Genomic DNA, 26,469 nt, shown 5'->3' with positions numbered 1-26,469 from the left:
TTTTTTATTTTTTATTTTTTTATTTTAGCACACTTAGTCGATTTTGTACACTTATTTACACTTAATTACATGTATTTGCACACTCAGACAACTTTTATTAGTGCACAAATATGTATACACAAAAACTCACAAACAGGGTTTTTTTTTTTTTTTTTTACTTATTCATTGTACTGTTTGTTTTGCCTAAAAGCATGTTATTTTGACAGCGTGACTATTGGATAATCGATTTCGGCCACTAATTACGCTGCCGGATCAATTATTTTGTTATTTCATTGATTTACGCTATTTTTGTGGTTTTATTGCAATTTTATCCATGCATTATTGTTCCTTATGTATCTTTAGTATAGTTTTGCTGTTTGGTGCTTTGGTATAGAAAGATTTATTTTACTTAGTTTGATTCGCCAGAATATATGCTTTCCAAAAATATATGGGTTTCTGGGGGTCTTTTTACAGTTTTGGGGTCTTATGGCACATAACGCACAGTTGGGGCTCTCTTTTCTGCAGCTTAGTTGGCTAGCGTGAAAATTCATAGGCATGTTTTTCATTTGGGGTCTGTACACGCCACATACTTTGGTAAATCTATGCATATTGGGCATCAAACTATTTAGTAGACCTCTGACGTCCATATTTAGGGTGATTTTTCTTTATACGTAAAACAGTGTGTGTGATAAATGCGGCAAACTGCAACAATTTTAGGCGATTTTCAGAAATGTAAAAACCTCTGCGTTTAGAAAAGCTTTGCAGTTTGGTGTAGAAAGACGTCTTTATCTTTTTTGGATTCGTCAGAATGTGTACTTTCCAAAAATATATGGTTTTGGGGGGGTCTTTGCTGTTAGGAGGGTCTTGAGGCATATAATATGAAGTCAAGGGTCTATGTTCACAGAAGGCGAATCGGCAGCAGAGAAAAATCATATGCACTATTTTCATTTTGGGTCCGCACATGCCAGCTGCCTTGGTATATCAATGCATATTGGGCATCAAACGGTTCAATTGACCCTTGGCATCAGTATTTATGGTGTTTTAGAATTGTATGTAAGAAATTGGGTGAGATAAATGCGGCCAATTGCAATATTTTTAGGCAATTTTCAAAAATGTAAAAACTGTTGCTTTTATCGCCAAATTTAGGAAAGGCTTGCGGCTTGGTACTTTGGAGTACAAGGACATGCATACCCAATTTGGATTTGTGGGAATGTGTACTTTCCGAAAATATATGGTTTTCTGGGGTGAATGCACTTTTTTTTACCTTTGCTCCCCCCAAAACTATGTATATGTGTTGATTTTGCAGTACCTGAAATGACAGACCATATGGGGGTCTTCCTTTTGGGGCCCCTATATGCCACGTGCTTGGGTACATCTATACATATTGGGCATCAAACTGTTCAGAGGACCCTAGGCTTTCATATTTGGGGTGATTTGTCTTGATACCTAAAAGTATGTGGGTAATACGATGCTGCAGGGTAGATATTTTGAGGTGATTTTTGGAAATGTCACCTAAATCACCAAATTTAGGAATGATTTGTGGCTTGGTACTTTGGCGTAGAAAGACATGCATACCCAATTTGGATTCGTTGGAATGTGTACTTTCCGAAAATATATGGTTTTCTGGGGTGAACTTACTGTTTTCTACTTTTGCCCCCCCCAAAACGATGTAAATGTGTTGATTTTGCAGTACCTGAAATGACAACTATATGGGGGTCTTCCTTTTGGGGCCCCTGTATGCCACGTGCTTGGGTACACCTATACATATCAGGCATCAAACTGTTCAGAGCACCCTAGGCTTTCATATTTGGGGTGATTTCTCTTGATACCTAAAAGTATGTGGGTAATACGATGCTTCAGGGTAGATATTTTGAGGTGATTTTTGGAAATGTCACCTAAATCACCAAATTTAGGAATGATTTGCGGCTTGGTACTTTGGCGTAGAAAGACATGCATACCCAATTTGAATTCGTGGGAATGTGTACTTTCCAAAAATATATGGTTTTCTGGGGTGAACTTACTTTTTTCTACATTTGCCCCCCTCAAAACAATGTAAATGTGTTGATTTTGCAGTACCTGAAATGACAGACCATATGGGGGTCTTCGTTTTGCGGCCCCTATACGCCACGTGCTTGGGTACACCTATACATATTGGGCATCAAACTGTTCAGAGGACCCCAGGCTTTCATATTTGGGGTGATTTGTCTTGATACCTAAAAGTATGTGGGTAATACGATGCTGCAGGGTCGAAATTTTGAAGTCATTTTTGGAAATGTCCCCAAAATCACCAAATTTAGGAATGGTTTGCGGCTTGGTACTTTGTAGTAGAAAGACATGCATACCCAATTTAGATTCGTGGGAATGTGTACTTTCCGAAAATATATGGTTTTCTGGGGTGAACTTACTTTTTTCTACCTTTGCCCCCCCCAAAACGATGTAAATGTGTTGATTTTGCAGTACCTGAAATGACAGAACATACAAGGAGGGGTCTTCATTTTAGGGCCCCTATATGCCACGTGCTTGGGTACACCTATACATATCGGGCATCAAACTGTTCAGAGGACCCTAGGCTTTCATATTTGGGGTGATTTCTCTTGATACCTAAAAGTATGTGGGTAATACGATGCTGCAGAGTAGATATTTTGAGGTCATTTTTGGAAATGTCACCAAAATCACCAGATTTAGGAATGATTTGCGGCTTGGTACTTTGGCGTAGAAAGACATGCATACCCAATTTGGATTCGTTGGAATGTGTACTTTCCGAAAATATATGGTTTTCTGGGGTGAACTTACTGTTTTCTACTTTTGCCCCCCCCCCAAAACGATGTAAATGTGTTGATTTTGCAGTACCTGAAATGACAGACTATATGGGGGTCTTCCTTTTGGGGCCCCTGTATGCCACGTGCTGGGTACACCTATACATATCGGGCATCAAACTGTTCAGAGGACCCTAGGCTTTCATATTTGGGGTGATTTCTCTTGATACCTAAAAGTATGTGGGTAATACGATGCTGCAGGGTAGATATTTTGAGGTGATTTTTGGAAATGTCACCTAAATCACCAAATTTAGGAATGATTTGCGGCTTGGTACTTTGGCGTAGAAAGACATGCATACCCAATTTGGATTCGTTGGAATGTGTACTTTCCGAAAATATATGGTTTTCTGGGGTGAACTTACTGTTTTCTACTTTTGCCCCCCCCAAAACGATGTAAATGTGTTGATTTTGCAGTACCTGAAATGACAGACTATATGGGGTCTTCCTTTTGGGGCCCCTGTATGCCACGTGCTTGGGTACAACTATACATATCGGGCATCAAACTGTTCAGAGGACCCTAGGCTTTCATATTTGGGGTGATTTCTCTTGATACCTAAAAGTATGTGGGTAATACGATGCTGCAGGGTAGATATTTTGAGGTGATTTTTGGAAATGTCACCTAAATCACCAAATTTAGGAATGATTTGCGGCTTGGTACTTTGGCGTAGAAAGACATGCATACCCAATTTGGATTCGTTGGAATGTGTACTTTCCGAAAATATATGGTTTTCTGGGGTGAACTTACTGTTTTCTACTTTTGCCCCCCCCAAAACTATGTAAATGTGTTGATTTTGCAGTATCTGAAATGACAGACTATATGGGGGTCTTCCTTTTGGGGCCCCTGTATGCCACGTGCTTGGGTACACCTATACATATCGGGCATCAAACTGTTCAGAGGACCCTAGGCTTTCATATTTGGGGTGATTTGTCTTGATACCTAAAAGTATGTGGGTAATACGATGCTGCAGGGTAGATATTTTGAGGTGATTTTTGGAAATGTCACCTAAATCACCAAATTTAGGAATGATTTGCGGCTTGGTACTTTGGCGTAGAAAGACATGCATACCCAATTTGAATTCGTGGGAATGTGTACTTTCCGAAAATATATGGTTTTCTGGGGTGAACTTACTGTTTTCTACTTTTGCCCCCCCAAAACAATGTAAATGTGTTGATTTTGCAGTACCTGAAATGTCAGACTATATGGGGGTCTTCCTTTTAGGGCCCCTATATGCCACATGCTTCGGTACACCTATACATATTGGGCATCAAACTGTTCAGAGGACCCTAGGCTTTCATATTTGGGGTGATTTGTCTTGATACCTAAAAGTATGTGGGTAATACGATGCTGCAGGGTAGATATTTTGAGGTGATTTTTGGAAATGTCACCTAAATCACCAAATTTAGGAATGATTTGCGGCTTGGTACTTTGGCGTAGAAAGACATGCATACCCAATTTGGATTCGTTGGAATGTGTACTTTCCGAAAATATATGGTTTTCTGGGTGAACTTACTGTTTTCTACTTTTGCCCCCCCCCCAAAACGATGTAAATGTGTTGATTTTGCAGTACCTCAAATGACAGACCATATGGGAGTCTTCCTTTTGGGGCCCCTATATGCCACGTGCTTGGGTACACCTATATATATTGGGCATCAAACTGTTCAGAGGACCCTAGGCTTTCATATTTGGGGTGATTTCTCTTGATACCTAAAAGTATGTGGGAAATACGATGCTGCAGGGTAGACATTTTTAAGTGATTTTTGGAAATGTCACCAAAATCACCAAATTTAGGAATGATTTGCGGCTTGGTACTTTGTAGTACAAAGACATGCATACCCAATTTAGATTCGTGGCAATGTGTACTTTCCGAAAATATATGGTTTTCTGGGGTGAACTTACTTTTTTCTACCTTTGCCGCCCCCCAAAACGATGTAATTGTGTTGATTTTGCAGTATCTGAAATGACAGACCATATGGGGTCTTCCTTTTCAGGCCTCTATATGCCACTTGCTTGGGTACACCTATACATATTGGGCATCAAACTGTTCAGAGGACCCTAGGCTTTCATATTTGGGGTGATTTGTCTTGATACCTAAAAGTATGTGGGTAATACGATGCTGCAGGGTAGAAATTTTTAAGTGATTTTTGGAAATGTCGCCAAAATCACCAACTTTAGTAATGGTTTGCCGCTTGGTACTTTGGTGTAGAAAGACATGCATACCCAATTTGGATTCAGGGGAATGTGTACTTTCCGAAAATATATGGTTTTCTGGGGTGAACATACTTTTTTCTACCTTTGCCGCCCCCCAAAACGATGTAAATGTGTTGATTTTGCAGTATCTGAAATGACAGAACAAATGGGGGGTCTTCCTTTTGGGGCCTCCTATGCCACGTGCTTGGGTACATCTATTCATATTGGGCATCAAACTGTTCAGTGGACCCAGGATTTTATATTTGGGGTGTTTTACATTGATACCTAATGATGTGTGGGAGATATGTTGCTGTAGAGTGGAAGCTTTGAGGTCATTTTTCAAAAAATTCACCAATTTCTATAAAACATTATAACTTTAGGAAACAATTGCAACTTGGTGGTTTGGAGTACAAAGATATTTCTACCCATTTTTGATTCACCAGAATCTGTTCTTTCTAGTAATGGGTAGTTTTCTAGGGTAAACCTACTGTTAGCGGAATGTTTGGCCTTGAAATCAAAAGTATGCCGTTTGGGAAGTGTTGCTTTGGAAATTTGGTTGTGTACTGCTTGTAGATTTTGAGCTATACAAGTGAGAAATCTCCATAAAACTATATATATTTGGTATTGTCGCGTTCAGGAGACATAGACCTTTCTAAATCGGCTGTGTTCTCGTACATAAAATGAATGATGTTTCTGATATATGTGATTGTTCTTCGTGCAACATGATTTTTTTCATTTTATTTGACACTTAGAATCCAATATTTTATTAGAGAAGTAGAATTACACCAAAATTCTTGCATATTGTGAAAGTTCAGGTTGTCCTGAAAAAAACAATACATTGTTTTCCTGGGTTAACTAAAAGACCACCCCAGGAAAGGCCCTTAAAGTGAAAGAGTGCAAAATATCTAAAAACTGCTTGGCAGTAGATGTTCGCATCTAGGACAAAACGGCTGGCAGGGAAAGGGTTAAAGCCATGCCCCTTGGTGTTCTAACAGTGCCCAGTAGATGGCACTGTGCTATAGTATAAAGGTCTGAGTAACCATGTGCTCAGAGTCCGTTGCTTTAGTCCTTACATGAACAGGCAGGAAGGGAATGGGGAGTGGAACCTGGGTAGGTCAGGCCTAGTAAAGGATAAGCTGTACTTTGAATAAAGATCACTCTAAGAGTGATAGACAGGTTATTTAGTTGAGCAGCCTGAGGCTCCGACGAGGAGTGTGAGGGATTAAGATATGGATACTAATTGCCCAGATGTAGGGACAGACTTAGGGATGTAGAGTTTCATTTAAGGAAAAGGCTGAAAGCTGGGTGTACCTTCATTTGCTGCTGTGTGTGTTCCCTTGCCTACAGGGACTAAGCTGATCATTGATGCTTGTGAGTATATGCTATCCTCTGTTGCTCTATGTTCCTGTTAAGCTTTATGAACTCCTATGTGGATCAATCTGTTGAATAAACTATGTTCTCTGGTTAATCATGAAGAACCACAGGCTCCCAATCATTGTGCATAGCACTTTATTACAGTTGCACTACACCCTCCCTCCACACCGTTGCGAGGGTTTAAACCCGAGAGAAAGGTCTCATCCGGCACACAAATATATTAGGGTATGCTCATAGTAGAGATGGTGCCACTCAATTTACTGTAGTGTTACACAGAGATGCCATAAAACTATAGGAGCACTCCCCCCGACTCCTGCTTGGCACACCCCCATTCCTCGCCTCAGGAAAAACAGTGGCTGGGAGGAGCATTTTTTAAATTAGCTATAGAGGAAGCAGACCCCACAGTCCAGCCCTCCTTTTCCCCAGGCCCCCTTGTGACTGCGGCATCTGCTTCCTCTATAGTTATGCCACTGGTTATTCCCCTGTACTAAAGGGCTCTGCCCCAGGTTTTTAGTGCCCAGGGGAAGCTTTGGCGGAATCCGGAGTTAAAGGCACTCTCACTAGCCATGAGGCAAAGGAAGGTCTGAAGACACTTGCCCCCCGTTTGTTGGGAATAATGGGGCTCACCCTAGCTGGGGCGAAGTTTAGTCACTAGACTCTTGCTGATAATAGCGCTTTTTGGCCTTGGGCACTTAAGTGAATGGAGCCCATGCCCTTGGGTAGGACTCACTGGGGCACCCGCACTTTGCACTTAATGCACTGTGCACTTTAGAAGAGGAGGAAGATGCTGCAGCACTCCACAGCCCACCCCCCAAAAGCATCCTCCAGAGTGAGAGAATGTGAGGGGCTGGCTGGAAAACAGGAGTTTCAAATGGATATCTGGGGGACTGGAGGAGCAGGCGCGCCTATATAATATAATATAGACTGCTTGAGGTGGAAGCGGAGAATTGTAAGGTCACGGGTAGGGTGGTCAGAAGGAAAAATTTGCCCCTAACTTGTCCGGGACCTGAAACCATATATGGATGTCAGCCGGACACACTAGACCCCACTGCTTTTGGGCCGACTTGCACATCGCTAGACGCTAGTTGAGCGGTGGCCCACCTTCTGGCTGGTTAACCCTCTGGTGTTTCTTAAAGGGAACATTCTTAAATGGATGGCTCAGAACCTAAAAACTGGGGATACATATCTGCCATCCACTATAAATCCTGTCCGGCTTGTACATATCCCCCCCCTCTGCCTCAACCCAGGGGAGGTGGAGGCACTAGTAGAGCCTAGACAAGGGAGTCGGGACAGAGCATCCGCATTCATATGCTGTTTCCCGGGTCTGTGCTCTACAGTATATTTGAACTCCTGGAGTGCCAGGAACCATCGGGTTACCCTGGCATTTGCCCCTTTTTTCTGCTTCATCCAGGTGAGTGGGGCATGATCAGAGATCAGACGGAATCTCCTACCTAAAAGGTAATAACGGAGGGAGTCCAAGGCCCACTTAATGGCTAGGCATTCTCGCTCAACTATTGCATAGTTTTTCTCTGCTGCAGTCAGCTTTCTACTGAGAAACACTACGGGATGCTCTTCTCCATTAATGACCTATGATAGGACAGCTCCCAGACCTACGTCTGAAGCATCCGTCTGAACAATAAATTCCTTTGAGAAATCTGGTGCCACCAAGATGGGGTGGTGACAAAGAGCGGACTTGAGTTAGAGGAATGCCTTTTCAGCATCCATGTTCCACTCAACCATGACTGACTTCCGACCTTTGGTCAGGTCAGTCAATGGGGTTGCTACTGTGGCAAAGTTGGGGACAAACCTACGGTAGTACCCAATCATTCCCAGGAATGCTCGTACTTGTTTCTTTGTTTTAGGGCGGGGCCAGTTCTGAACAGCATCTACCTTATTTAGCTGGGGTTTTACTAGCCCTCTACCTACAATGTACCCAAGGTATCTTGCCTCTTCCATCCCTATGGCACACTTTTCAGGATTCACTGTGAACCCACCGTGTCTCAGGGAGTCAAGAACTGCCTGGACTTTAGGCAAATGGGTCTCCCAGTCCCTACTAAAGATGACAATGTCATCCAGGTAAACGGATGTGTACCTCTGATGGGACCTCAAAAGTTTGTCCATTGCCCTTTGAAACGTAGCTGGGGCCGTTTGTAAACCAAAGGGCATTCTTTTATATTGAAAATGGCCATCTGGAGTGGAGAATGCTGTTTTCTCTTTTGCCGTCTGAGTTAGGGGTATTTGCCAGTACCCCTTGGTGAGGTCTAAAGTGGTAATATAACGGGCAGGACCTAACCTCTCTATAAGTTCGTCTACCCGGGGCATAGGATAGGCATCAAATCTGGAAATTTCATTGGGTTTTCTGAAATCATTGCAGAATCGCAGAGTACCGTTGGGCTTGGGTACCAACACAATGGGGCTTGACCATTCACTCTGTGACTCTTCAATAACCCCTAACTCCAGCATTTTTTTTACCTCCTCTGAGACAGCCTAACAGCGAGCTTCTGGAATGCGGTAAGGTTTGAGACACACCTTTACTCCCGGCTCTGTAATTACGTCATGCTCTATGACATTAGCGATTCCAGGCAAATCAGAAAAAATATCTTTGTTTCTCTGCAGAAACTCCCTAACTTGCTGGGTCTGGGCTTTTGACAATGCTGTAGCTACCAGGACATTGTCAGCACCAACCTGAGACTCAAGTTTCCCACTAGCCAGTGCTGAAACTGGTTCTCTATCCTTCCAATGCTTTAACAAATTTATGTGATAGATTTGGTAGGGCTTTCTCTTACCAGGTTGGTGAACCTTATAGTTTACCTCGCTCACTTTTTCTACAATTTCAAATGGGCCCTGCCATCTGGCCAAGAATTTGCTCTCTACAGTGGGGATTAACACTGCTACTCTATCTCCCACCTGAAATTGCCTCACCTTAGCAGACCGATTGTATACCCGGCGCTGAGCTTCTTGGGCACTTTGCAAGTGTTCCTTAACCAGTGGCATCACTCCTGCGATCCTTTCCCTCATTTTAGAGATGTACTCCAAAACACTTTTGTGGGGAGTAGCTTCACTCTCCCAAGCCTCCTTTACAATATCAAGCAGTCCCCTTGGCCTGCGCCCGTACACTAACTCAAAGGGAGAGAACCCTGTGGATGCCTGAGGCACCTCCCGAATTGCGAATAAAAGAGCAGGTAACAGACAATCCCAATCCTTACCATCTTTTTGTACCACCCGCTTAAGCATGGTTTTTAAGGTCTTATTAAACCGTTCCACTAAGCCATCTGTCTGAGGATGGTAGACAGACGTACGTAACTGCTTTATCTGGAACAATTTGCACACACCTGACATCACCTTTGACATAAATGGGGTACCCTGGTCAGTGAGTATCTCCTTGGGAAACCCTGTCCTTGAAAACATCAGAAACAGCTCATGGGCAATGGCTTTAGATGTGGCATTCCTTAAGGGAATAGCTTCCGGGTATCGGGTGGCATAATCAAGGATTACCAAGATATACTGATGCCCCCGGGCAGATTTTACCAGGGGACCTACCAAGTCCATGGCTATACGTTCGAATGGTACTTCGATAATGGGTAGAGGCACCAAGGGGCTGCGAAAATGAGAAGCTGGAGCCGTTAACTGGCAGGTAGGACAGGATGCACAGTAAGTTTTTACTTCTGACTTTAAACCTGGCCAGAAAAAACGGTCTGTGATTCTTGCTTCAGTCTTCTCTGCCCCCAAGTGTCCACCCAGTGCATCATCATGCGCCAGGTCCAGTACCATTCGTCTGTATGGCTTTGGAACTAGCAGTTGTTCCACCACCTCCTCACGGACCTTGGTGACTCTATAGAGTAGATCGCCATTTACAGCGAAGTGCGGCCAACGCTTCTCTGCACCTGGTTCTTGGGAAACCCCATTTATCACCACCACTTGTTCTCGGGCATTAACTAAGGTAGGATACTGCATCTGGGCAGTGCTAAAGGCTCCCCTTGACACATCTAGATCAGGAGATACGGGGCTTAATGAATCATCCTCATCATCCTCCCCAAGCATTACCTGTAATGGGAAGAAATCCCCCCCCCTCAGAGGACGGCTCGTTCCTCTGACCAGGATCCTCAATTACCTTATTACCCTTTTCCAGAGTTTGGGGCTGTGACACAATATAATTTTTACATTCATGCATTATATCATTTTCAGAACCCCTTGGGTTTTGGGAACCCACCCCCACCCTCAAGTCAGTGGTTTTCTTCTCCATACTGTCCCATAATTCCCAGAACTTTGGAAAGTCACGCCCCACAATAACGGGGTGTAGCAGTTTACTCACCACTGCCACCTCATGCACCACGGATTCCCCATCAACAGTGATGGTCACTGGGACTAGCGGGTAAGACCAGGTATCTCCGTGGATGCAAATTACCCGGAGTGACTTGGACACTGGTTCAAATTCGCCAATAACACTGTCCAATACCAGGGTCACCATGCTCCCCGAATCCAAGAGAGCCTTGACTGGAACCTGATTAATGTAGACAGTACACTCAAACTGCCCCTCAACTGAGTCAGGGCATGCAGTGCAAACTTTGTGGGCATAACAGGACAGTTGCTGGAGAGCCCCACACTCCATGGGCTCCTCCTTCAATGGGCATTGTGCTCTAGTGTGGCCCCAGGTTTGACACCTCCAACATTGCACGTTCCCCCCCTTCCAGGGTGAAGAGGTATCTGTGGGTACTCCTTGTTGGGCAGGGGTCTCCACTTTCTTTCACACTGAGCCTAGGACTCTGCGGGGAACTTTTCCGGGCTGGCGTCGATTTCTCCGGTAGGAGCAAGTAGTTCCTCGGTAGCCGTGTACCTCTCAACCATTTCGACCAGCTGATCCGCGGTTTTGGGGTCCCCATGATTCACCCAACGCTGCAGGTCAACAGGGAGTGACCGAAGATAACGATCTGTCACAACCCGCTCCACAATTTGGGGTCCATTCAGATCCTCGGGTTGCAGCCACTTGGTAACCAAATGGATAAGGTCATGCATCTGTGATCTAGGCGGTAGTTTAGTTTGATATTTCCACTTGTGTACCCTCTGAGCTCTTACTGCAGTAGTTACCCCTAGGCGGGCCAGGATCTCTGCTTTTAGCCGATCATAATTCATGGCGTCATCTGGGTTAAGATCATAATACGCCTTTTGTGGATCGCCAGACAGAAACTGAGCTATTAGGCCGGCCCATTTATCTCGGGGCCACCCTTCTCGCTCTGCAGTCCTCTCAAAAGTGGTAAGAAAGGCCTCCACATCATCCGTGGGACTCAGCTTTTGGAGAAAATGACTTGCCCGGGTGGTTACCGGGTTCCCCTGGGCCATGACAACGGACTCCCGTCCAGGAGCAAACTGCTGGACAGCCTCAGCCAACACCTTGGCTTGAGTAATTGTAGCCTCTTGTAAGGCAGTTGCCTGTGAAGTTGCAGACTCTCGCAACGTCAATAATTGAGCATCTGTGGAGTGCTGGTGGTTAATGGTAGCTTCGTGTAAGGCAGTTACTTGTAAATTTACAAACCTCGCAAAGCCAATACTTGAGCCTCCAGGCTCTTTTGCTGGGCCTCTATAGCCTGCTGCTGCACGGCCATGTTCTGCTGCTGCGCCTCTGTAGCCTGTTGCTGCACGACCATGCTCTGCTGAAGTTGAGTGGTAGTGCTTTGCTGGGCCTCTATAGCCTGCTGCTGCATTCTTTGCTGGGCCTCTGTAGCCTGTTGCTGCACGACCATACTCTGCTGAACTGTAGCGCGAGACATTTGCTGCAACAGTTCCTCCATCTTTAGCAAAAATAGGTTACTGTCCCTTTAAATGTCAGTTTTCAGAGAAAAAAAAAAAACGTTTTCTTTTTTTCTTTGGTAGTGCCTGCCCGCATCCGAGCACCAGTTGTGAAGTTTGGGGGGATCACAGCGGGATTGTTAGCATAAATGCAGGCCACTCCAAGGTGAAAAGCAAAACAGTCCGTTTATTTTGAACACAAAGAGCTTCCAGCAGCAGTAAAAATGTAACAGAAAGAAAACAGCTTCATTCAGCAACATAAAGTCCAGCAATAAACAAAATAGCTTACTTCAGCGTTTTTAAGTTTTCAGTACCCCAAGTTACTATCCAGGCTTGGTCTGTGGGGAAAACACCAGGAAAATATCCACCTGGTTATCAGGCCCCACAGGTCTCTGAAAATACAGCCATTCCAACCCAACAGCCCAGCCCTCCTGTGCAGCTCCTTCTCACACACACTGCACACCTGCTGCTGACTCCCTTAAACACCCCTTGGCTGTCCAGCCCACCTTCTGGCTGGTTAACCCTCTGGTGTTTCTTAAAGGGAACATTCTTAAATGGATGGCTCAGAACCTAAAAACTGGGGATACATATCTGCCATCCACTATAAATCCTGTCCGGCTTGTACAATATATATATATATATATATATATATATATATATATATATATATATATATATATATATATATATACACTGTATATTGTGTGTCGGTGCTCAGTTAGTGACAGCAGCACAAAGCCTGTGCAGTGATATACTGTATATTGTGTGTCAGTGCTCAGTTAGTGACAGCAGCACAAAGCCTGTGCAGTGATTCTGTAAAGAAGAAGGATTGCTACTCGGGCATCTTTGGAGGCACAGATCTTGCCTGCTAAAGAGCTGTGGTTGCTTTGGGCTGGTACAAAAGTATAAAATGTTATCTACAACAGTATTGTCCAAGTTCTGTGGTACCGAGGGCCAAAGTTTGACTGGCTTATGTGGTGGAGGGCCGATAATGGAAGTCAGTGTTGGCCACTCCCCCTTTTAAACCACACCCACTGTAAACCACACCCATATTACCACAAGAACTTTTAAGATCATTAACGGTGGTAGCACACCAAAAAAAAAACCAAATGGTTGGTGCTCACTGTAGGCAAATACCTCATCACTCATATGTGAAAAATTGAAGTCATGTTAAAGACATACCCTTAAATCCATATGCCTCATCCTCCCCTGTGGATAATACAATAACCCCCCCCCCCCAACACATGATTAAACACCTTAGGGGCCCTTAACAACAATTTCCAAATGCTAACAAACCCCAAGAACAAACCCCTAACAGGCTTACATTCCACAGGTAGCGTATGGCAAGCAGAGAATGGCATACACAAGCAGCACTGGGCAAGCAGAGAATGGCATACACAAGCAGCACTGGGCAAGAAGAGAATGGGACACCCAAGCAGCACTGAGCAAGCAGAGAATGGCACACCCAAGCAGCACTTGGCAAGCAGAGAATGGCACACCCAAGCAGCACTGGGCAAGCAGAGAATGGCATATACAAGCAGCACTGGGCAAGCAGAGAATGGCATACACAAGCAGCACTGGGCAAGCAGAGAATGGCATACACAAGCAGCACTGGGCAAGCAGAGAATGGCACACCCAAGCAGCACTGGGCAAGCAGAGAATGGCACACACAAGCATCACTGGGCAAGCAGAGAATGGCATACACAAGCAGCACTGGGCAAGCAGAGAATGGCACACACAGGGAGACAGGGCTGGGCCAAGGTATTTTTGCACCCTAGGCAAGGGCTTCAATCAATGCCCCCCCCCCACCCAGTCCTGCATTACCATTTCCCACCTTACCAATTTGGATCTGTTCCAGCAGTGGCCAAAAATCCATCATATTACCCTTAAACATCTGTGTACCTGTGCCAGCAGCCACCATATTGCTCCATGTACCTGAGCTAGCAGCAGCCACTCCCTTATATTGCCCCCAATCTGTACCTGTGCCAGCATCAGCCAAAAAATACACACTATTGCCTCCATATATGTACTTGTGCCAGCAGCAGCCAAATATCCATCATATCATCTGTTTACCTTGGAAAACAGGGTTTAAAAAAGAAAGAAAGGAAATTCCCCTTAAAAGTGTGCTCCCCCCCCATGATTGTGCCCTAGGCGGGTGCCTACTCTGCCTGCCCTAGTTCCGGCCCTGAGGGAGGGAAGGCAGAACAGAGCAGGAGACAAGGAAAGCTATCATTCTAATATGTACTACATACAGTGACATAGTGCTGGTGCCCCATTAGCATTTTGAACAAGGTGTGAACAGGTGAACAATGTGGGCAGTTTCATTCTGGATCTCAGGTGTGAACAGTACAGGGCTTTAGGATAAAAACAATAGAGGTGTCACAAGTGTGAACAACACAGGGGGTTAGGGCTCTTACTGACGAGCGGTTGTAGCTGCGCTCCCCTGCGTTCCGTTTTTCTGCCGCAGGTTGAGACGCAACATGCTGCATTTTTCCTGCGTTCGGCGCCTACACACGCCTGTGTGAGTATAGCCCCATTGGAAAAAATGTAATGCGTCTATTCCTGTGCTCCCCTGAGGCTGAACGCAGAAAAATGGAATGCAGGGTAGCGCAGCTACAACCGCTCATCAGTAAGAGCCCTTAGAGTCTAAATTTGAGGTTTAAACAATGCAGGAGCCAGTTAATCTCTGTAGTGATAAATTTTAAATCTTACATATGCTTAGTAGACACAGCATCTGGGGGGCCACAGAAGGCGCGGGCCGCCAGTTGGACAGCCCTGATCTACAACATTTGTACCCTACTTGCTTCTTTATTTAAATTTTAGTTTTACTTCAACGTGTCTAGTATTTATATATTCCCAGATGAGCCATCTTCATGGAATGTGTGCTTTTTGGAGTAGGGACCTTATTTAAACTGTCTGCTGAAATTCCTATGTACTTATATATCAATTTCTCAAAACATTTCTCTAATTTATATCATAAAATTAGGTACATACTTAAAAGTGTATGTGAAATATGTTGTTTTTTGCACCATTTCGGAGATATTACATTAGTTTTGCCATTTCTATTCCTTCCTTTTTTTTTACCTTGATACTTACAGCTTGCCAAATTCATTGTTGCAGACTTGAAGATGTGATAAACATATGCTTTAGCCAATAGTGGAATCACTTTGATGGAGGAATAATAGCACTTCTCACATTGTTTGGTTGTTGTGGTATCTGGTATCTGCCTTTAGTTGTGTGCATCGGGGTGTAGGGACATTATGACTATGTCCTGTTCTATGTTTAATAAAAAAGGTGGGAGCACATGACTCTTCCTCTATGGCCCCACCCCCTGAACAGTCAATGCTGCTGGAGAGCTAGAACACTAGCAAAAGAAACCTGGAGTCCCAGTGAAGAAGTGTGCCCTAAAGGAACCATCCCTGTGAACAAGGTAATAAACATGACAGGCTAGCAACTGTACTAGCACATCTTAGAGGTGTGTTCTAGCTAGCAAGAGAAACTCTCCAACTAAGGTTTAATCGATTGGTGGTGGCTATCCAAGGCAAGCAATGCCAACCAGCAACTTCAAGGCCAATCAAGGTATTGAGCTGTATTAAAAGAGACATAGAGGGGTCATTCTTCCACTGTACAGAGAGCTGGTAAAGCCTAATCTAGAATATGCCATACAGTTTTGCCTCCAGCATTCAATTGGGACATTATTGAATTAGAGATTGCCTAGAGACGGGCAACTAAGTTGGTAAAAGGTTAAAACTATGAGGAAAAACTGGCCAAGTTGGGGTTGTTCACGCTGGAGAAGAGGTGCTTAAGGGGTGATATGATGACTATGTATAAATATATGAGGGGTCATATAATAATCTCTCTAATGTTTTATTTACCAGTAGGTCCTTCCAGCTGACAAAAGAGCATGCTTTCTAATTGGAAGAAAAGAGGTTCCATCTAAATATTCGTGCCTAATCATTTTTAGTTGTCAAATGGGCTCCTCTCATTCTGAACCCTTCCAGAATCAGTTATAAACAGGCTAGATTTATCATGGCCCTATTTTTCTGATTTTTTTTTTGTGGACCAGACAGGTATTTGGTTAGCCTGAAGCTGTACTTTCGAGACTATCCAAGAGAGCAAATAGGCACTATTTCTTAGATTTAACTCTAAATGGCCTTCAGGCTGTTTCCCATATTGATTTGGGCTTCCCTATTGGGGTAGCCCCACCATTTTGGTACCACCTCTCCTGCTTATAAAAATTAGACCCATTCTCTCAGTGAAATATAATTAAACTAGTAAAAGAAGTCTAGCTACATTTCAAAACACTAAGTATACACAGGCACAACATCACTCTGTCAGTGCACATATGGGACAGATTTAAAGTATGCCTTGTATTGCCTAATTCCACCTGATGTGTGACAGTGGATCAGTGGTTTTACTGTCAGCTTAGAAAAAGCCATGTGTGACAATAGCCTAAGGACTAGATTCCTGCTTCCATCAATGATGTGAAAACCTCCCTGGAGTAGAACCCAGGACATGTGTTTCTGTGCTTTCTGCATTGCAACTGCTCTAAATGAGCAGACACCTAAGACTCTGGTTCACTCCTATGACTAAACTTTGTAAGTGCAAGTAAGCATGGCTTGTTTCACTGTTTCACCGTTTCAAAGGGGACCTGTGTAAGTTATTAGTCTAACTATAAGCACTGCGTATCTTGACAGCGCTATATAAATAAATGATGATGATAACTATAAAACCCCCTACACTCCACTGACTCACTGCCCAATGTAGGTTTATTTCCTGATAGTTCCTGTGTGTGTTTCTTGTTCCTAATTTTCCTTATTTGTTCATGACCTTTACCTGTTTTGACCTTGTTGTATCACTGCCTGAACCAACCCTTGACCAATATTCTGAATCCTGAATTTTTACCATGTTACCGATTGGTTTTGACCCCAGCCTGTTTATCCTGACTACACTCCTGGCTCCTGATTCTGTCTGGTTGGTATTATCACAGCCTGTTTCATGACTTCACTTTCTATTCCACGTTCCTCCTGTATACGTTACGGTTCCCTTGCCTGCCCAGAACTTCTCCCTGGTCCTCTCACTTTAAGACCTGGCGGCATCTGAGTAGGGTTGCCACCTTTTCTGGAAAAAAATACCAGCCTTCCTATATATTTATCTTTTTTCCCTATTAATAACATTGGGATCAGCCATCATTTTTACTGGCCGGGCCGGTAAAATACCGGTGGCAACCCTACATCTGAGTAGCGGAGGGCTCCTCCCAAAGCCAAAGGAGGAATTGAGAGCTAAGGCCGGGACCTTGAGGTTTGTTCTGGGTTTGGGATGCCATAAGTGACCAGCGTTGGACTGGGCCATCGGGACACCAGGAAAAAAGCCTAGACCCGCTTCACAGAGCCGGTGCTCCTGACCCTCCCTTCCCCCGTCTGATCACATAAAGATTACGCGAAGCAGGTACATGGGAGGGTGAGGGACAGAACGGGCCCTGCAACTGGGGAGGGGGCCCTTGGGAGGCGGGGACCCTGATGTGGTAGCCCCGGTGGGCCCTCACCCCCCCAGTCTGACCCTGTCCATGACAAATCACTGAATATGATACAGGAACAGGAGGTTTGTATTCTGCAGCTCTGATTGCTTATGAATAGGAAGCAGGAGCTGGATTAAATAAAGAAAATTAAACAAAATTGCATAATAAAGCATTGAGACTATCCTTTCAAAAATTGCAAGGTATTTGTACTGAAAGTATGGTGACTGTATATGATCTCCTACAATTATGCATTTTTTGCTTCAATTCATGTACATTTTAATGAAATTTGATATACTATAGCAAACAGCATTTAGTTTCATAGAGTAGCAGCTATTGCAGTGCTTAAGTCATCTAGCATTGGTAGCAGAGCTGCCTGCATGATGCATTATGTGGGTGATCTTAGAAAAAACACAACACTGCCAGCTCCCTCCCCCAGTTCTGCCTGCGCCTGCACCCACAGGGAACAGCTGGTTTAGTTTTACTAGGTCCAGGGACAGAGATCAAACAAATCACCAGCAAACAATGCAATGACATCATTCATGCATAGCATACAAAGCTCCTGTTGTTATTGCTTGTTCACCTGGTGCTGATGTACGGCGGGTGTACAACGAAGGCATGGATCCTGATTATGCATCCTTTGAAAGCTCCCTATGCAATGAATTTAAGGATTTCTGGAAGAAAATTAGTGATGCTTACAATGAATTAAAAGAGGATTTAACACCCTACAGAGATGATCGATTTTACAGGTACTGTAACAAATAAATGATAGGAGCTTTAGCAATGGGACAGCAGGTGCCATTTACGAGATGTTATTGGCTATAATATACCTGCTATGTACTATTTATAACATTTTACTATATTGTTATTTTAATAAAGATGTTAGAAGTGATGTTATGCTGTCTGTGTCTTGGCTTTGTAGCCTAGCACATAGAAATACACACAATATATACTGTAGCTGTATGCCAAGGCAAAAAAACCTTTTTCTAACAAAACACTTTGAAGAAGGTTGCTGAATGGAAATGGCATCTAGGGCCTGTGTAAATTAATTTCTACAGCAATGTGTACACAGGTAGCGCTACATATATATGAAAATATAAATATATGTCAGTAACAAATAACAGAAGTCATTAATGTTTGTAACAGAAGAGGACATTAAAAAAAACTAAAGAACATTCTGCTGTAACATCTGGAGGGTTTGTAAATAAGTTTTTCTGTAATTTGGATCATCATACCTTAAGGTTTCCGTAAAACATTTGGAGAAACCCAGTAGCATTGTTTTGCCACAGTACACATAAATTTAGACCTGCCCTTACTGTATTCATCAATCAAAATCAGAAATTGTTTGCCATCAGGCCTGGGCTGGGCCGCTGGCAATTTCTAGATTCTGCCGATTGTCAGAGGGGGCTGCTGTAAGATGCCATATACAGTGACCATTTATTATGGTTGACACCTTTTTGTGCCAACAATAACAGCCTTCAGGTTGAGGGTTGGGCAGTGGCATTATTCAGGGGAAGGGTGATGATGCAATGTCTCTTATTCAATGCATGGTTGCTAGGGTATGTTTGACCCTTGCAACCAGATTGCTGACATTACAAACTGGAGAGCTGCACAAAACCAATTGCAAATTGTCTCAGAATATCACTCTTTACATCATACTAACAGTTGATTTAAAGGTGAACAACACCTTCTAACATAATGCTCCTGCTTCTCATTAGATATAATGTGTCTGCCAGATTAGTACCCGCTGTGCTGGGGGGGGTCAGTACCCACTACTTTCTTGCTGTGTATGTATTCACTGGATCCTTTTGATCAATTACAGTTAGGCAGATTTCATTTAGACATATGGTTGAATCTGATGGACATGCATGTTTTTCCAACCTAAATTACCATTTTACTATGTATATGTATATTTTGTGCTTGGGGTGCAGAACCCACTACACTCAGGGGGTTATTTATTAAAGTCCATTTTTTCTGGTCAGACTTTTAAAGGGGAAAAGCAAAATTTTTATGTAGGAAAATCGTAGGTTTATTACACTGTGTAAATTAAATTTGCAGAAAAAAATGTTGTGCAAAGCTGTGTAAAATAAATGACAATTTTATCAATCTGTGTTTTACTTTATGCCATGCAAACGGCAGATTTTCCGCCATTACTTTACACTGCTTTAGACCTTTGTAAGTAAGTTCCAGTGGAAGTTGCTCAATGAAAAAAAGCTTAAAAAATAATGATATTTTATGCCCATTTTTTTTCGCTGGAGATGTGTGGTGATTTAGTCCCTCTTTTTTTTAGCCAAATAATAAATCTTCCCCTTGCTGTCTGCCTGTAAAGAAGTGCTACCAGAGCAGGGATACAGCGATTCTAGTACTTGACTGCTTGTAATTGAGAAGGTATTTTAGGGGGGGAAAGCACTTCTACCTGCACGTCAGCATGGTTCTTATGAATTCTGTGGGAATCAACAAAGGTAGTTGGGCATTTTGAACCCATAGGTAAATTTGCTATATCTGAAATCGGCTTTCATCCAGTCTGTGTATGGCCAACTTTAGCCTTCCCAAACAAAAAAATCAGTCAATGGGATGACAAGCAGGTGTGAGTGAGAGACTGTGTTTTATTTTATTTAAAGACTCCAGCAAAGCCTGATCACACATACAACACATTTGTGGAAGTGTATCATGGCTTGAACAAAGGATGTGTTTGGAGACTTTGGACTCCAGAAGTAGTTGACCTTCAAAGATAATTCCAACTGCAAGGCTTCTAATAGTCTTAGAGGTAAGAAATAAACCCAGGGTAACTTCTAAGCAACTAAAGGCCTGTCTTGCATGTTGAATGTTGATGTTCATGAGTCCTCCATCAGGAGAACACTGAACAGCAATGGCAAGTTAGCAAGGTGAAGCCACTGCTCTCCCCAAAAAATATTGCTGATCGTCTACAGTTTGTTAAACATTATGTGAACAAACCAGAAGGATACTGGAAGAATGTTTTGTGGATGGATGAAGCCAAAAATAGAACTTTTTGGCTTAAATGAGGAGCGTTACATTTGGAGAAAGAAAAACACTGCATTCCAGCATAAGAAACTTAAGGTGGCCATACACGGAGAGATCCGCTCGTTTGACAATGTCACCAAACGAGCGGATCTCTCTCCGATATGCCCACCTTGAGGTGGGCAATATCGGGCTGATCCGATCGTTGGGCCCTAGGGCCCAACGATCGGTTCCTAGCGAAGGGGAACGGGCGGTCGGATTGCGGGCCGCGATCCGACGGGATTTATAGTCCCATCCGGTCAAGATCTGGCCGACTCGGTCGGCGAGATCTGGCGAGATCTGGCCGACTCGGTCTGTCGTCATCTTTTATTGGCCCGTGTATGGCCACCTTTAGCCCATGTGTGAAACATGATGGTGGGAGTGTTCTGGGTTGGGCCGGTTTTGCTGCATCTGAGACTGGACAGCATCATTGATGGAACAATTAATTCTGAACTATACCAGATAATTCTTAAGGAAAATGTCAAGACATCTGTCATGTTCTGGAATGGCCAAGTCAAAGTCCTGATCTTAATCCAACTACAATGTTGTGGAAAGACCTATAGCAAGCGGGTCATATGAGGAAACTCACCAACACCCAATAGCTGAAGCTGTATGAAGAAATGGGCTAAAACTCCTCGATGTGCAGGACTGATCAGTTACCATAAATGTTTAGTTTCAGTTATAGCTGCACAAAGGGGTCACACCAAATACTGAGAACACAAATCACTTATGTTTGCCACACGCAGATATGTTATTTAATATATTTTCTTTAATAAATACATGACCAAATACAATTTTTTTTACTTGTTTAACTAGGTTTTCTACTTCAGATGATGTTTTAGGTCACTATAAAAATACAGTACATTTTAAAGGGTTCACAAATTTTCACACGCCACTGTACGTCCCACCTGATATTTGCAAAACGAAAAAAAGATGTAAGGGGCAAGTGTTCATGCAAACCAAAATTCATTTTCATGTTAATCTCTGATTTTCACTGGACAACTCCATGTCATACGTAATGGGATAGCCCCCGCCCCAGTGCTCCCGTCAGAAGGACCCTCCCCAAAGCTTTAAAAGCCCAACCCCACCCCCAAATCCGGTGTCTTTTTTTCCTTCTGCTTCAGTTTATTTTTGCTCCTGTTAGAAGCAATTTTCTTTTTAACCTTGGGGAAGCATTAGGGCTTGCTGTAAAGCGTCCTAGGGACTGGGGTTTTGGTCCTTGTGATCTTTTTCCCCTAAGCACATTACCTCAGGTATGAAGTCTTCAGTGTTTCATCATCTGGATCAGGTAGGCACAGTGTTACTGTGGCTTATTTCACTGGTTTGTCCTTGATCCATGTGCCTTCACGGCCTGATTATAATCTGTCTGATGGCAAGTGCTATGTCCCCCCATCCGTGGGCCTACCTGGGCATGTCTGAAAAGCGTCCAGCGGCATTGGGGTATATGGTCCCTACACCCCTTATGATTTTTACGGATGGGAGAGGGAGGTGGCAGTTACTTAAGGTTAATCTGTTGGAATCCCAGGTTTGTCTTGGAGAGTGGGGTTAACAGAATGTTTAGTTAGCGGCCTAAACCTTATGTCCTCCTTCTTTTTTCCCCCATACTGGGGTATTATTTTCTTTTTCTTTTTTCTGGAGGAATTTAGGTTTCAGAGCCAGCTGCCTCCCTCACAAGTCTTTCCCAAGGTTGAGGTAGTTTACATAAAAAAAAAAAAAAAAAAGGGGCCTTTGATCTACTAGCAGTTAAACATTTAGGCTTAGCTGGTAATGCCATCCTGATGCTGGAGTCTCTTAACTCTTAAGAATGGATGGACCAGATTGGCCATTGTGGAAATGGTGACTGAACTGTATGTTCTATGAGCAATTTTAATGCAATGCTAATTTGCATGTTCTATACTGATCGTATGGTAATGTGGATCTGCAGGTTCTGGGAGCAGCAGCTGTAGTTAATTAGATAATTACTTTGGAGGTCAGTGTCAGGTGCAGGTAATGAACAGGTATTCCCCCTCTCACTCCCTCCATTAGCAGATCAGAGTGATTCTCAGAAGCATCAGGTAAGATTCTTTGTTAGAACTCTGTTCTATTGTTATAAAGTTTTGTTAGTTATATTAACGTGTACTTCTTTTATTCTGCTTTCTGAGTCTAGCTAGCTTAGAAGCAAAGGCAATGCTGTAGGGGAGTAGAACACTGTCCAGCCAGTGTATGCATGTGTGTGTGTGGACACGAGATAGTGGGGAATTGACAGAGACTGGCCTCATGACTCTTGGCTTTGGCAGAGTGGTCTCAGTCTGCTTAATGTAATAACCATAAAGAAATTCACAGGTTATACATTTCTTTGATCCTGCTACTGTTTATTATTACAACCAAACTGAATGTATATGTGGAAACATTTCAGTGGTTCCAGAGCTGGCTTAATAACCAAATATAAATGTACAGGTTACACATTTTTTGGTCTGGGCACTGCTTAATATTACAACCAAACTGAATGTATAGGTGGATACAGTTCGGCGGTTCTGGAGTTGGCTTAATAACCAAATATAAATGTACAGGTTACACATTTTTTGGTCTGGGACCTGCTTAATATTGCAACCAAACTGAATGTATATGTGGAAACATTTCAGTGGTTCCAGAGCTGGCTTAATAACCAAATATAATTGTACATGTTACACATTTTTTGGTCTGGGCACTGCTTAAGATCACAACCAAATTGAATGTATATGTAGAAACATTTCAATGGTTCTGGAGCTGCTTTAATAACCAAATATAAATGTACATGTTCTACATTTCATGGCCTGGGCACTGCTTAATATTACAACCAATATGAATATATGTAGTAACATTTCAGTGGTCTGGAGCTGCTTAATAACCAAATATAAATGTTAGACATTTTTTTTTTTTTTTGGTTTGGGCATTGCTTAATATTACAACCAAACTGAATTTAGGGAGAGACAATTCAGTGGTTCTGGGGCTGGCTGTAATAAACAGATATGAATGCACAGGTTATATATTTCTGTGGTCCTGCTACTTTTCAATACTACTACTAAACGGTATGTATATGTGGAAACATTTGAGCACTTCTGGAGCCAGTGTCGGACTGGCCCGGCGGGATACCGGGAAAATACCCGGTGGGCCCCGACCCTAGTGGGCCCCCGCCGGGCCAGATCCCCTCTCCCAACCAGTTTTTTTAAAAAAAAATTTCGGCGTATCGCAGCGCCGTTTGCGCATGCGTGCCGAGCGCCGTTTACGCATGCGCTGCCTGGGCAATTCGCATAGGTAGCGGGGGCCAGAGGGGGGCCCTGGACACCAGTCCCGGTGGGCCCCGGGCCCCCCAGTCCGACCCTGTCTGGAGCTGGCTTAATATCCAAAGGGAAACATTTCAGTAGTTCTAGGGCTGGCAGTAATAACCATATATGAAGGCACAGGGTGTACATTTCTTTGGTCCTGCCACGGTTTTTAATATTACAACCAAACTGATTGTGTATGCTTCCAGTGGCTTGGGGCCGACTAAGACAATAGCCAAATATAAATGTACATGTTATACATTTCTCTGGTGTGGACACCAATTAATATAACAACCAAACTGAAGGTATGGTCAGTTATTGGTGTGGGAAGGATTAAGGCATTTTCCTGATGGTGCCTATACAGCTATCAGGTTGGTATGTAAGCATGGTAACATAAGTAAATGTTCTAGTGGCCCCGTGTCATGTTTGTTTTATACAACTTTTGAGTTAAGTTAAAAGCATGGACTACTCTTGCAAACTAGCAACTTGGGTATCATAGGCTTAATGTAGCACTAAGACAGGCTTAAATGCAGGAGTCAAGTCAGGTATAAGTATTATAAACTTATTTAAATGCAGCAGCTATGCTTAGGATAATTTTATTATCTTATATACAGCAGTCAATATTGGCTTAAGGGACAGTGCCAGGGTAAGTATGACCCAACCAATATATAAATTATAGATGCATTAAAGGTAGGTCCCATTACGTATGACATGGAGGTAATTGATGTAAACATATATCTGGTCTAAATGGATTGGCTGGGGCCAATTCTGACTTATACAAGGGCTATGTGAGATATAGCATTGACAAAGGTCAATATAGGCATGTGTATACACCGGTTTGAGAGTAGTGGTCAGTTCTGGTTCAAATGGCTATACGGTAAGTATGCTTATGCAGCAGCCAAGCAGCAGATAGTTATACAATTGCTGTATTATAACAGCTGACTTGTAGACCACAACCATTGAGGTACAGGTGGTCCATATTATTACATTCACACTTGTTGGCTGGCAATAATCAGCCATGGGAAGTCACTAATTAGAATGTGATCTATGACTGGACTTATGCCTGCTTATCTGAAAAAGAAGCGATATAATGTATCCTGCTTTTGCGATAGGGTAGGTCTTGGGCTAATTATGTGCATGTATATATTTATCTATCTATAGATATTCGTGTGTAGGTATATGATGTTATATTATATATGAATGTTCAGCAAGGATACTAATACTGCCACAGCCTGAGCCTCAGGAAGATAACTTATTACTCCTTGGGAGTGGCAAAGGCTCCGTATGTTCTGAGGGTAAACCAAGGTCTATTCACATATCTGGTATGATATTCATCAGGATCTTTTACTTTGGCTACGGGTGTTCAACTTATTATCTGGCCTCAGTCTAGAAGACAGTGGGCACAGCAGTCAGTGCAAAATTAGTTACTGTGTATGCACTGGGTTCACTGCTGCCTCATGGTTTTGGAGCTTTGCTAGGAGGTATACCATATCACAGACCTATCCAGCCTACCTCAAGTACATCCAGGGACCAATTGGCTTACTGAAGGAATATTCATTGGCCATATTATATTAATGGATGTCATATAGAGTGGGTTATAAAATTAGGTACACACCATCAATGTGACTGTAGCCAAGGTCGCAGACCCATGGTATAAAAAAACAAAAAAACAAAAAAAAAAAAAACGGTTTACATCCAGTTTATTTTTCACAGGGTCAAGATAACAAATTATTCTTCTCTCTTGATAACCCTTATTGATGATCGAAGGCATGTGGGATTTTTTTGTTTTTCTTTTTAAAAGTCTATGCTAATTTGTGACTTGCCTTTCAGACCGCCATAGACTGGCCTAGCTAATTGAGGTTGGTATTCCATAGGTTACCATCAGGTCAGGATGTTTACAAACATTGTCTTATTGAAATTATGCTTTCTGGACTAAGTCTGCAGTATCGGCCTTTAGGTAAGGCCCTGGTTCTGGCATATCTAACCATAGACATAGACATCCTAGTAGAGGGGTTCCAATCTAGAACAATAGGTGGATAATTCTATCCCCATATACATATTTATCCCCATACCTAGATTATTTCTGATCTTGGATATTTAAGAATAGTCTCAGTGAGCTGTCTAGGTTCCAAGCTGGAACACTAGGATAAGAAGGTAATTAATAAACAGTATTGTATTGGTTAGTTATACTTCCTGGAATCGGTTAATTCCTTCCCATTTGGTAGACTCATGGGAGCATGCCAAACAGATTTGGTCCTAGGCCCAATCTAGGGTATACGCTGACTTCAATTATGTCCAGGTCACATCCTTGAAGGCTCGAATACTGTATCATTGCAAGGATATGCATATCTGCATGTATTACTGTTATGATGCCCACTCCATTGGGCATGCAAATGTTTAATATCCAGACTTGTTTGGTGAAGGATCATGAGCTAATGATAAGAACAATTTAAACCCGCATAGGAAGATTGCCTAGGCTACTGTATGCTCCTAGATACCTCACCTGGCAGGTAA

At 43.0% G+C, this 26,469-nt stretch overlaps 1 protein-coding gene across 2 annotated transcripts in view; it reads left to right on the top strand.

Moving 5' to 3' along the window:
• The first annotated feature begins 18,071 nt into the window (after window positions 1–18,071).
• Window positions 18,072–26,469, top strand: part of tmem181.S (transmembrane protein 181 S homeolog) — a 44,638-nt gene continuing 36,240 nt past the window's right edge. Inside the window, exon 1 of one of the 2 annotated variants that reach the window (XM_018265263.2) lies at window positions 18,072–18,405. In XM_018265263.2, the coding sequence (XP_018120752.1) occupies window positions 18,275–18,405 (131 nt within the window). In that variant the 5' untranslated portion in view covers window positions 18,072–18,274. Of the gene's footprint in view, window positions 18,406–22,392; window positions 22,729–26,469 lie in introns of those variants that run through there. The other variant, XM_041564462.1, reaches the window with a different exon arrangement.

The sequence above is a fragment of the Xenopus laevis genome, chromosome 5S (genome assembly GCF_017654675.1).
Source record: "Xenopus laevis strain J_2021 chromosome 5S, Xenopus_laevis_v10.1, whole genome shotgun sequence".
Lineage (NCBI taxonomy): Eukaryota > Metazoa > Chordata > Amphibia > Anura > Pipidae > Xenopus > Xenopus laevis.
The sequence above is the reverse complement of the archived record's forward strand: the minus strand, read 5'-3'. Positions and strand labels throughout refer to the sequence as shown.